The sequence below is a fragment of the Hemicordylus capensis genome, chromosome 3 (genome assembly GCF_027244095.1).
Source record: "Hemicordylus capensis ecotype Gifberg chromosome 3, rHemCap1.1.pri, whole genome shotgun sequence".
In the NCBI taxonomy this organism is placed as follows: Eukaryota; Metazoa; Chordata; class Lepidosauria; order Squamata; family Cordylidae; genus Hemicordylus; species Hemicordylus capensis.
The window spans coordinates 62,223,916-62,237,518 of NC_069659.1; the positions used below are offsets into that span (position 1 = coordinate 62,223,916).

General features: G+C 39.7%; 2 protein-coding genes across 10 annotated transcripts in view; one reads left to right on the forward strand and one right to left on the reverse strand.

Moving 5' to 3' along the window:
- Nucleotides 1–13,603, forward strand: part of ARL13B (ADP ribosylation factor like GTPase 13B) — a 59,894-nt gene that overhangs the window by 22,142 nt on the left and 24,149 nt on the right. The window lies entirely within an intron of this gene.
- Nucleotides 4,739–12,909, reverse strand: STX19 (syntaxin 19). Its single transcript, XM_053306759.1, has 2 exons — nucleotides 12,718–12,909; nucleotides 4,739–8,284 (listed from the first exon to the last, which is right to left on the reverse strand). The coding sequence occupies exon 2, from the start codon at nucleotides 8,227–8,229 to the stop codon at nucleotides 7,348–7,350; it is 882 nt and encodes a 293-aa protein (XP_053162734.1). The 5' UTR covers nucleotides 8,230–8,284; nucleotides 12,718–12,909; the 3' UTR covers nucleotides 4,739–7,347.

Here is a 13,603-nt window from a genome sequence, read left to right on the forward strand (position 1 = left end):
TAGAAAATGAAGATGTAAAAATATTATGGGACTTCCGACTACAAACAGACAAACATCTGCCACACAATACACCAGATATCACTGTAGTCGAGAAGAAAGAAAAACAAGTTAAAATATTCGACATAGCAATACCAGGGGATAGCAGAATAGAAGAAAAAGAAATAGAAAAAATCACCAAATACAAAGATCTACAAATTGAAATTGAAAGGCTGTGGCAGAAAAAGACCCAAATAATCCCAGTGGTAATTGCCGCCCTGGGTGCAGTTCCAAAAGACCTTGAAGATCACCTCAACACCATAGGGGCCACAGAAATCACCATCAGCCAATTAAAAAAAACAGCTTTACTGGGAACAGCCTATATTCTGCGACGATATCTATAACAGCAACAACCCTGACGATAAAATTCTGGTATCCCAGGTCCCTGGGAAGAACTCGATGTCTGGATAAAACAAACCAGTCAACAACACCTGTCTGACTGTGTAAACAAGAAATAATATATTAGTATTTTACATTTTATATCCCGCTCTTCCTCCAAGGAGTCCAGAGCAGTGTACTACATACTTGAGTTTCTCTTTCACAACAACCCTGTGAAGTAGGTTAGGCTGAGAGAGAAGTGACTAGCCCAGAGTCACCAAGCTTGTTTCATGGCTGAATGGGGATTTGAACTCGGGTTTCCCCAGATCTAGTCCAGCACTCTAACCACTACACCACGCTGGCTCTCCCAGGGAGAGTTCCCTCCCTGGCAGCATCTCCAGATAGGGCTGAGAGAGATACCTTGGAGAAGCTGCTGCCAGTTGGTGAAGTGGAACTGTATCATGCAAGGAGTAGGAATGCCGGTTGTAAAGTGTTCCTGTGCTGCTCAATTTCTCCTTGAGAGATACTGGTTCCATATGTGAAGCAACCATATGCAAAATGGTTCCATAGGCAAGCTGAATACTTCCTTGTTTTCACATCTTGCTCATGTAGTAGGAAATAGTTTACAATCTCATAAATGCTGGTAAGATCATATATTTTTTCTTGGCTCAGCCTCAATGGCTGACATCACTACGGGATAAGCAGGAGATGTAAAACAAAAATGGTAAGCAAAGTTTAGAGCAGTTTTAAATGTGGAGCATTTAGCTTAAACAAACAAACAACCCACAAGAGAAATGAAACATTTTGATATAAATAAGGCTGGCAGTAATCCAGTCACCAGTGTCCTGAGGGCAAGGGATAGTGAAAACATTGGTTCCCATGTCCCTCTCCCATTCCACTGGGTCAGTAGAGCTTGGGATAAGGTAGAAATTAAATTGTGTTTGCATCCCTTTGGGACATACAAACCAGAAATGTCTGTGTGTAAAAATACTGTTTATATAGACTTGCTCTGACATAGACTTATCTGTGTCTGGATAACAAAGAGTATTTATATAAACAGGGTTTGTATAGACGGTTTGTCTTGTTTTGCACTTGTAGTGGTGAAGCCTCCCAAACATTGCAAGGGTAATCCTGGGAGGAGAGAGGCAGATACAGCAGTATGTGTGTGAGAGGGATTTAAAGCCTGATTCTGTGCAGTTTGCCCCACTGAGTTAACTGGGTTTATTCTCATGTAACTCTGCATAGGTTTGTGACCTTTGCTGCCTTGCATTAAGAGAGAAAAGGAGAATATTTTTTTAACCCATAAATCCATCCAGTCCCTGTCAATTGCTGCTATCTTTGCAAGGGAGACATTTGTTTGCTGCAGCAGCTGCTGCTCTTGAAATGGCTGCTTCTGGGGAGGGAGAGAGAGAGAGAGATTCTTTGCAAAGAAGAATTAGATTAACAGTGTTTAACGTTGTGTTACATTTTAAATTGTTTTACTGTTTTAATGTGTACTTTTAAAAATCATAAACTACTGAGAGAAGTGGGTATTGGGTGGTGTTGCTTGGTTATGCTGTCGAGTCGGTGTTGACTCCCGGCGACCACAGAGCCATGCGGTTGTCTTTGGTAGAATACAGGAGGGGTTGACCATTGCCATCTCCCACGTAGTATGAGATGATGCCTTTCAGCACCTTCTTATATCCCTGCTGCCCGATATAGGAGTTTCCCATATTCTGGGAAACACATCAGCATACAGATATGTAAAATAAAATAAAATACTACTGAGAACTGAATTGCAGATGGGGGTCTGTTCCAAACCAGTTCTTAAAAAGAGTTTCTTTCAAATGTTATTGATGAGACAGAAAAACCCACTCACCCCCATTATGTTTTACTTTGGTGCATTAGAGTAAGCCTTCCATGTGAGTACAAAGGAGGAAGGAGATTGGAGGCAAGATGGAAGGAGCGGAAAAGACAGCCAACAGAGAAAGCACACATCAGACCCTGGGAACAGTGGAACTCAAAGATTTCCCCTTAATCTGCTGATTAGATAGCTGGGGAGAGAGTTATCTGTGTTGGATTTACCAATCAAAATACTGGCTGCAGGCCTGTGGTGGCAGTTTTGAGAATACTTTGCTTTCTAAAAAAGAAAAACAAGACAGTGGGCCAGTGCTGAATGGCACTTCAGCAGTATGACTGCTGTTTACCTCCTGTCTCTCTGATATAAATAAACAGCAGTAAAAAAAATTCTTTTTACTAGAAGATCTCTGCTTTCTTAGTTTTTTTCCATCCTGATCATCTTTCTATCATGCAGTATTCACTTGGGATCAGAATTGGGCACCCTTTGCTTTAGTGCGTCTTCCTTCTCCTGACGATCCTATAAACACAGTAATGTGGCTTGTGTCTTGTTCAGCTAGTTTTAGCAAGGCTGCTCTTTTTTGAAGCACTTTGACCCAGCACCTTCCTGCTTGTGCTGCAGGCTACCAAAACAGTACAGAGCTTCAGTTTTGTTGTAGTGGTTCAGATCTGACTTCTTTGGGGTCTTCTGTATTTGTATATGCTTCCCTCTGTAGAATTGTACTTTCCCCCCTTATTATACCTGTTTCTTTGTATCTAATTATTATCATCATTGTAATCTGAGGATCACTGAGTCTCCTCAGTGACTCTTGGATGATGGTGATGATAATACTTAGCATGTTTAGGACGCTTCTGAGTGTTCAGATACTAACTTGTGATCCTTTTGACAACCCTGCAAAGCATGTGAGTAGTGTTTCCCCCATATTGCAGGTGGTGGTCTGAGGGAGTGGTTTGCCTAGTTTATGACAACAATGAGATTTGAAACGTGGACTTCTTAGACTTAGTCACTGCACTACAATAATTCTCAAGCGTCTTCTTAGAAAAGCAGTCAAGGTAGAAATGGGTGGATGTGAATAGAGCAAAACAGTATTTCAGGTGTAAAGCTCCTGTAATTGTCTCTAGTAAAGGTAAAGTCTGTCATCAAGTCACTTTCAACTCCTGGTGCCCACATCGCCCTGGGGTTTTCTTTTGGTAGACTACAGGAGGGGTTTACTATTGCCTCCTCCAGTGCAGTGTGAGATGATGCCTTTCAGCATCTTCCTATATCACTGCTGCCCGATACAGGTGTTTCCCATAGTCTGGGAAACACACCAGCGGGGATTCGAACTGGCAACCTTCTGCTTGTTAGTCAAGCATTTTCCTGCTGTGCCATCTAGTTGGAATTATTTTGGTCATCTGTAAGGACTTGCTAGTAGATTAAATTGCTTGAGGCATGCTAACATCTTTGTCAGAGTGGGGAATAGAATATGACTGTAGCACAGTAGAACTATGCTTTGTCGCAACGTCCTGGGATGCTAGACTCTATGATGGCGTTGAATTTGTCACCAAAATCTCATTTTAATTATCCATGCTCATACACAATTAGACGAAAATTCTTCACTGTAAAAAAAGAAATACTGGGTGACATTCTGCAGAGTCTCCTGTTGATGCTAAGGACCCGCTAGGGCTGCTGTGCAACTTCAAAGGCACTCAGTGGTGTAGTGACGGGGCTGCTGAGGCGTGCCTTTAAAGTGCTTGGAGGCAGGAGCAGAGCACTCTTTTGAAAGGAGAGCTGCACTGCTGCCCAGAAGCATTTTAAAGGCATTCCATAGCAGCCTCGTCACTACACCATTGAGACTGCCTTTGAAGGTGTGAAGCAGCCCCAGTGGGTCCTTTGCATTGGCTGGGAGCTGTGCAGAATGTCACCCTCTGTTCTGTTCACAAGTATTAAATCTTCTCATATGACTACATTTTTATCATAACTCTTCCTTAAGATTAAATGTAACTTACACATTTGCCTGAATCTGAAGAGGCTGTTTGAAGGAAAAGTAATATGAGATTTTAACTGCGTGCTTAGTCTGAAAAACCTGACTGACTTGATAGCCTACTAGTATGTAGCAGTCTTGCAAAATGGGCAAGATTGGTTTTAATAACCACACTTGGGGGAGAAGAATCTTAAGTGTTAGAGTTGAAAAACTTGGCACACAGACTGGTGGCCAACTTTTGCTTTGTTTTGTTCTCTAGCACCAAAAGCTCTTGGGTTTAAATGGCAAAATAAACATGAACTACAGTCAATTGTGAATGGTGTGTGCTTTGAAATGGCTTGATTTCTCTGCATAAATGCACAAGATGAGGTGTGCTCCTTTCTCAGTTCCTGCTCTTGTGTTGATTGTGCAGCAACCTGGCCATTTAAATGCATGTTCCCCTCATATATTCTATGAAAGACAACCCCAGGGCTCTGTGGTTGCCAGGAGTCAACACCATCTCGACAGCACACTTTTACCTTTACCTTTTCCTCATTCACAATTTTTAACCCAATTCAAAATGTAAAGTGCAAATCTACTCTGAATGTGGTCAGTATTCTTTAATATTAATTTTTATGTAATACAGTATGTATGAAATAATTGGTTGCAGTGCACATAATAAAACCTTTATAAAAACAGCCTGGAGCAAAATAGAAGGCATTTCCTTTCATATAACTGTAAAACGTTCATTAGGTTTCCAAATAGCTATCCCAAAAATGCTGTTCCAGTTCTAGACTTACTTTGCTTTAATGTTTCAGCTGTATATTTCAGACCCTTTACTGCCCTTACTCCCTTGTGATTACAACAAAGCATGATTTCTTTTAAAGTTTTCTAATATGTAAATTGCCAACATCATTTAATTTAATCTTTCTCACATATACAGTCATGCTTGTCTCATGTTAGTGATCGATTTGCACTTTACATAACAAACAGTGTATCTGGTAATAGTTTTTTCAGTCTTGACTTCAGAGTAGAAATAAATTAGCTTTTAAAAGGAATTAAATTTGCATTTGTGAAATGGGGTAATTTGACAACTATGTAAAGCTAAAGTTGCTGACAGTATAAATGTTGTCTTACAGGCAAAAGCTATTTGCTTCTGAATAATTATGACTGGATCTTGATGTTTTGGGGAGCAAGTTAAGGTCACCACAACACAAGACAGAGTGTCACACTGCCTACAAAGTCGCAATATGGATTCTTCTGGTGTTTGATTTTTGGCACAGCATTGATCTGCCAGGACTGCTTGTGATGTATGTCCAAGGTGCCCTGAAGAATCTTATTTTGACATATACACAGACTGGTGGTTGTTTCATGATGCCTCACTATATTGCCCACTTCATGCCTATTGTATGTTGTGTTTGCATGAAAACATTAGAGCCAGGATGCAAAGAACTCCACAATGAATGAAGGGAGCTTTGGGTAGTGTTTCTCCACCACTCTGTCCTTTCTCCTCTTGAATCTGAGGGGAATTTCAACAGGACTTAGTGGTATAGCAGGGTATCTGCTGTTCAAAGGGTGGAAAGTCAAAAATCTCACTGAGCTTAATGAAGCCCCTAGGCATGCATGAAGTAGATCAGGGGTAGGCAGTGTGTGGCTCTCCAGATGTTGCTGAACAACAACTCCCATCATCCCCATCTGTAATAAATGTTGGCTGGGGGGGTGATTGGAGTTCTAGTCCAGCAACATCTGGAGAGCTGCACATTACCTACTCCTGAAGTAGATCTTTGGGTCCTGGCCTGTGTGTTCAGTGCCTTGTTCCAAGGTGCTGAGATAGGCCATATCTCTTTGTCAGGAATACATGCTGTGGGAAGCATGTTTAACAAAAACAACAAATATTTATATGCTGCTCTTCAGCAAAAGTTTCCAAAGCAGTTTACATAGAGAAATAATAAATAAATAAGATGGCTCCCTGTCCCCAAAGGGCTCATAATCTAAAAAGAAACATAGACACCAGCAACAGTAACTGCAACTGCTGTGCTGGGGCTGGATAGGGCCAGTTACTCTCCCCCTGCTAAACAAAGAGAATCACCACATTAAAAAGGTGCCCTTTTGCCCATTTAACAGGGCAAACTAACACATTACCCCTGTATAATATGTGTGTGAGTCATTTTTGTTTATTTGCAAACACAGAGGAGCTCTTCTGCTGGAATCAACCTTCTTGGGTTGACAAATAGCAAATTGGGGTGAAACCTATTATACATTTATACTAGTTTTTTTAACACTATACATTTGTTATAAACTTCATTTTTGCATGTGTAAATCAAGACCCACTGATAGCAGTCCAACTTGAGTATTCTGAGAATTGCCTTTTTAAAACTTATATAGAATTGTACAAATGACTTGGAAGAAAGGTGTGTATATATAGCTTTTGCTGTGTTATTGAAGAGTTTGATGAATATTATGTTTTGTAATCTTTCTTTCTTTTGCTTTTGATATGTGTTAGTATAGTATTTACTACTGAATGGATTCTCCATCCCTCCTGAAACGTTTGCTCCACAAACTGCACAGTTACGATTATTTGTCTCTTAGAACCTTTCCAGACAATCTGATTTTCACAGAGGTAATATACAGTGGTTACTGTCTATGAGTTCCAGATGACATTGTCCCAGCTTCCAATTCAGTAGACTTTTAGTTTCCCTTCATTCAGACTGATGAAAACAAGTGCTAGAAACATGCACTCGGTTCCTGAGGAAATCAATCCATTGCGATGGCAAGTGCAGGTGGAATTTGTTCTGTCAGTGTCACAGGCACCTATTTGATTTGTCCTTGTGGTGTCATTAGTGACCTGTAAGCAGTAACAGAACTCCTTCCTATCAAGCCCAACACCATTTCTGTCTTTACAAGAAAATAGTTTCTAAAAAGAGGTAGAGCGTTTGCATTCTTCATTGACAAACCTTTGGCTAACCCTTTAAAAATGGCAGCAAGTGCTGTCTTCCTCTCTCTTTAATTTCTTTTCTTTAGTTCTGTGGACTTCCCTGTCCAACTTAGCAGCAAATACAATATGTGACTTGAGGAATAAAAAAGAATAGTAGAGAAAACTGTGAGTATGTCTGCTAGTGCAGCTGTTCTCCCTGCAACAAGATTACCTTACTTTCAGATGGGAAATTCAGTGGTTGATGCTGGATCAAGAAGTGTCCATTGTCCAGAAGATCTCCTATTTGCAGCAAGAGCAGCACCAACAGCATATCGCTCTGCAAGGATTCTTCTTTCGATATTTGGCTGCCAATGTGAATTTCTCTCTTGTTACCAGAATATAGTCCTGAGTATTAACAACTTCCATTTCAATGTTGTTGATCATTTCTCCTTGCTCTTCTACCAGAAGTGATATTTGGACAAAAAGTTCCCTTATATCTTTTACCTGGTTCTCAAGATTGATCAATTCTTTATGTCTTTGTTCAATCTCGGATAATTGAGCTTTAGTGATCTTGACCTCAGTGAGCAGATTTTCATTGAAGATTTCCCATTTGCCTTGTTGAACCATATCATTCACTTCTTCCTCAGACAGCTCTTTTCCAGCCACTTCAAGCTGACGCACAATGAAGGTCTTACATTTGTCTTGCTTTGCTGTTATGGCATCATTGTATAGAAACATGATATTTTGGAAGCGACGGAAAAGTACAGCTCTCTGAGAGCTAAGAACCCTTACAATGGCAGATGATGAACCATGTTCTTTTTCTGCTTTCTTTACGATTCTTGATAAGTCATCCAAGCCCTTCTGAATATGTTCTGCTTGGTTTTTTATCTCCCTTGTGATGCTGCACTCCTTTTTAAGAACACTGAATCTCCTCATGGAAGCCACCAGACTCTTTTGCCGCTGACTAAATGCTTGAACATTGTCTGCCAAATTATTAATATCATTGTGCAGTCGCTGTATTTCACTGAGGTACCTTTCTGTTATAGGCTCTTTTTCAAAAATAACAGCTGATTGTTCAAATTCTGCTTGTTCCTCTGTCACAATACCAGGAACATGGTTGTTTTCTTCAAGCAATTGTAATTCCTTTGCCCGCAATTTAAGCTCTTGAAGGCGGTCTTTCATCTTCTACAAAATTTACCGTGGTTCTGTTGTATTAAACGTGGACAGCAGTGTAAACCTAAGGATTAAAAATGATATCAATTAGCTATTATCTGTCCTCAGACATATAACGAGGATGGCAGAAAACCTTCTTTGGTACAGAAAGAATGAAGTCAAAATGTAGAAGCATGAACGAAGTAAATGTGCTACATTTAGTTAAAAAACTGGGTTTTTTTGTTTCCTAAAAATACATGGTCAGTGATTAGCAGCTGCAGAATTGTCTTGAAATATGCACACAATGCATAACACATTGTGTTTGACAGACTGCTCTTAGCATGATGTTTTGGCTCTCCTGTCCCTCAAGCAGAAGTGGTCCACACATGACATTTCTGGCCTGCTACATACATGATTTTAAAACAAAATCCTAATCATGTTTAGAAGATTGAGAGGCTCATACACTTGCCCACTTCATCTCCGCCCCACCACTTTGTGCAAATTCCTTCCTTTTCCATACATTTCCAGAGCTAACCATGATGCAGAGTTACATCTGAACTGAGTAAACAGTTTTGGTTAGCTTTAAATCACCATTATTAATGTGAGTTTTAGTGCAGATATAACACTGAGCTGCAATTACATCTGAAAAGGGAAGAACAGGAACAGGGAATTTGCAGATGAGATGGGAGAAGAGAGCCCAAGAGCCTATGGCAATCTCCTAATCATGGTTAGGAAGTTGGAAACATTTGGTCTGCACCTTATGAAAGAGAATAAGTTTGTGACTTGAAAAACAAAGTATCTAAAAACATTTGAAGTCTTACAAATTAATTCCCTTTTTGGGACTGAAATGGGAATCTTGCCTTTTGCAGAGAAGCTATTTGAAACAGCCTAAGGAAAAATGTAGCTCTTGCTTCTAAATTCTGGAACTCTTGGAAAATTCGAAAAGGCACTATTGGGTTTACCTAGAAAGGCCAAATCAGTAATTAGTTGGGAATCTTTTATTTTAAGTCTGTCAATGATGTCTTCACCACTACCACTCATTTGAATAAGTCATGTAAACAAAGGAGTGTAGCAAAGACTATACAGAGGTGCAGGCATTACCAAGGACAAAATGGAAATAAGCCCTACCCATTTTCTATTGAACATATTGTGCAGTCAGTACATTGCTTTAAAAACCCATCAAACCTTGTACAACTTTTCCAAATGACTTTTTGCACCTGTGACTGCAGTCTGCTGTTCACAAACACATTTTTTGCACTGGCTTCAGATGAGTAATATCAAAACTGCTTTGAAATTGCAGTTGCTCCAGAAGAAATGGGTTGTTAGCCAGTTAAGGCCTTCACTTTCACCCTGGGAAAGGTTTCCTGTTCGTCTTTGTGGAGTTTGCAAATAAGCTGTTCTGGTAGACTGTGTCATAAAGAAGCAATCTCATGGCCTTTTCGATAGAGGTTTTGTACCATGATGTACTCCAAGTTGTACAAAATTCCTTTCTTTGTGATGCTTATGTTTCATTAACAATTTCGTTTCTCTCCGTGTGTTTGTGTGGTGGGGGGTTGTGGTTGGGTTCAGGAAAGGGCAACAAAGATGGTAAGGGGTTTGGAAAATGAGTTGTAAGAACAAAGATTGAAGGAACTGGATATGTTTGGCCTGAATGCGAAAAAATTAAGGGAAGACATGATAGCACTTTTCAAATATCGGAAAGGCTGTCACATAGAAAAGGGAAAATACTTGTTTTTCTTTGTACCCCCAGGGGGCAGGACTTGATCTAATGGGCTTAAGTTACTGGGGGCTAGTTTTCAGCTGAACATTATTCTTAACAAGAAGAGCAATTTGGCAATGGAACCAATTATTTAGCAGGATGGTGGGCTCTTCCTTGCTGGAGTTCTTCAAACAGAGGCTGGACAGCCATCATCTGGGGATGCTTTTGCTCTGGATTTCCTACATGGAGCTGGTGGATTGGACTAGATGCCTACAAGGCCCTTTACAGCTCCAATTCTGAGACCTTTTTATTTCCTGAACTTTTTGTACGAACAGTGTTTTTGACTTTACATGCTGTTTTATCTGGTGTGTAATAATGTCCATATTCTTGCCGTTATCCTTTGTTTTTGAGCTATTAAGTTTTTATTTGACATTTCAACCGGGTTTTTTGTTGCATGCCACTTGGGGGATTTTAATTTTTTAAAGTGCAAAGTAGTTTATAAATAATTGAGATAAATAAAATACACTCTTGTGTCCACCATATCGCAACCATTGCCTTACAATTTCTTCAACTGCCAGCTGAAGAAATGAAAACTTTGTGAAGGGGTACTACGTTGTGCTCTCCAGAACAATGCTCACTTTCCTCCCCAATTGTTGCCTTGTAAGTATGAAGCAAATACTGTATGTAGACGTTCTCTCCTGTGTCAGAGATAGCTTTACTCTTCTGTTCAGGGCTACTGCATGAACAGTGCTGGATTGGCACTGGTGCAAGTGATGTTCTCAAAAAGGGATGTATCCTAATCATTCATGGTGCTCCTTGGCCAGGAGCTCCACCTGTAGAGGAGGAGATTTGCTCTTTCAGAAGTTGCGTGCTCTTAAAGGATCCCTTCTGTCTGCAGCTCTCCTTCCACTTAAAGAGGGAAGGATCACTGAGCCACTTGGTCACTGAGTGCTGCAGCGCGAAAGGTTAGGATCCAACCCCAAATCTTTATCACGTTGGCTTATTCCAGATGTATTATCCAAATGCTACAAGGTGGAGATCTCAAACACTCCCTGAGACAAGCTAATCAATGTGAGTCAGAAATAAGGAGGAGTTCACCGAACAATATTGCTCACAGTGAAACAAGAGCGACATTAGTCAATCTGTGGCAACAAACTTAAACTAAATAGCAATATAAATGTACACAATGTTCAGAAAGACCTATAAACTGAGTTGATATCATTGACTGAAAAGGTTTTTGAAGTGTCTTGAAACTCATTCTTGATGCCAGTACAATACCTGTTAATGCCTTGTTTTTGAATGGAGAATAGAGATTTCTAGTTATAATAGTGCTGATTGTAATCTGGCTACTAGGAGTGATCTTTATGAGGTAGTACTATATTCTGGGCCAAGTGTGTTTGTAGTGGACTTTGTAATATTTGCTGGATAATGCTTGCTAAACTAGCATTGTTAATTTGTCCTCAAATAGAGAAAAATAGTTTCTTGTGGTTGACATAAGTCCTATTGAAGTTATGAATTTGCCTGCTCTGCGGGAGTTTTGGACACTATTATAAGGTAGACGTCATGTTGCAAGTTTAAGGTACAGGCATAAAATGTCCTGTCTTCAGATTTTTCATAGTAACTAGGGTGTCTTGAACTGTTTTTAAATGCTTGACAAATGTCATCTTCTGTTAGTGAAGCATAACAATTCTAAGCCCTGTGACTGAGTTAACCTCTGAAATACTGAGGATTATAGAGTGTTTATTACAGCTAGGATAAATTGAAAATTTGCAGATACTCTAAAATATCCTTCAAACATTTTGCAATGTTTGTTTGAAGCAAGCATTTCCCAAGTGCATTTTGTGACTCTTGGTGTTCCTGGGAAGGTTCCCACCCACAGGTCCAATCAGAAAAAAAGTAATGACCGATAGATGATATTCTACTTATAATTGAAGGTGGAAATGATACAAATATGTAGTAATGTGTTGGCATTACCATAAGCACCTGTTTAATTTTAGGAAATAATATTATTGTTTGGTCTTTATTTCTTTGTTCAAATAGCCAACATTACAGGATTAGGATGTTCTGGATTACATTTACATTTAAAAGTGATTTGGATCCTTCTGTAACTCACTAGGCATGACCTTTGACTGAATGAGTGTCTACTTACAGTACTAATGTTTTTCATAAATGTGAGATGATGTCATTCTGTTAAATGTATACATACACTCCCTTTCCCATGATTCCTTAAATAAAAGTCTTGAGGCACACTGGCTGTAAGTACCCAAATATGCTTTCAGTTTATACTTTATTTGTTTCTAACAATTTTATGCCTTCACATCATTTTCAGCTATAAAAATAGTGTCTGGTTATTTTTTAAATCAAAATATGATTTACAGGTACATGTAAAAAAAACCCCAACCCTGTACTTTTGTTCATACAGTATTTAAGCTGGCATTCTTAACTTGACAAGTAAAGTAAGCCGCAGACTCAGAATATCGCTGGTTTGGGGGCGTATTTTTTTGGTTGTTGTTCTAAGCTGTCCTCAGTTTTAAAGTTTGTCCAAAGAAAGGTACTGTTGACTTGGAAAATTAAGTGAGCTCTTGTCTTAAGCTGTGTCTGGCACACTTCCAAAAGAAACAAGTTTGGGTGCATAAAACTAGCAAATTAGTATTCAAGAACCTAAGTAATAAACCTCTACAAACATCCATCAGAAACATTCAGATTTTGCTTAGGGCAAACACGCTCTATTTTAAAGACATCTTGATGCCTGAGGCTTTTAAATTAGAATGGCGTACTATTCTGAGGCGCTGGATGTAAAATAAAAGCAAACTATTTACCTTTTAAATTCTGAGTTTTCGGAAGCCTCTTGTCCTTCAATGGTAAGATTTGATCCTTTTAAGGTAATTTGCAATATCCTTGTGAGCAGAAGTAATGAGTCCAGAGAGTGATTTCCATTAAACAGTTTCTGCTTGCTTAATCCTCCTAGACCTTAATAATCACTTGGAAAGTGCATCTTGGAAAGCCGTGAAGTGTGGGAGTCTGACTGCTGGTTACAATGTACTGCCGTACAGGAGCAAATTGGTTACTTTACGCTTGGGGAATCTGGTTCTGCCTGTTGGAGACCCAGCCTTGCTTCAAGGCGGGTCATTCTTTTTAATTAGCCGACACCAGGAAGTGCCTCTGCCTGGCTCTGTCCTTACTGTACTTGCTGGCTGAGAGTGCAAATACCTGTTGCTTAACATTATTCTGCTTTTAAAAATAAAATCCTGGAACATGAGATCCTTGGCACACAAGCTAGATAAATGAGTTGGGATATGTGTGTTAGTGAAAAGAAACAGATAATATAGAGAGGAATGTCCATGTGCCTGCTGGGAAGTGGCCAATTTTTACTTCCAGAAGCAGCATCTTGCACCCCACGGGAGACTGCTCAAGGGATCACAGGAGCTGCCCCTGGAGGAGAAGCTGAAAAGCTATTGAGTGTGCAGAACAGCATGCACAGTGCTTTGAATGCCAGCCATTGAATGAACACAAGCCTGAATTCTCTTTAAAATATCTGTTAGAGTATTTGATGCATTTCTTCATTTGTCTGAATGTGTGTTTCATTTATTGAACAACTTACAACAAAAGAGAGCTGGTATTGTGTTAGTGAGCATGAATTTTCCCCTTTGCTAAGCAGGGTTTGCCTTGGTTTACATTTGGATGGGTGACTACATGTGAGTACTG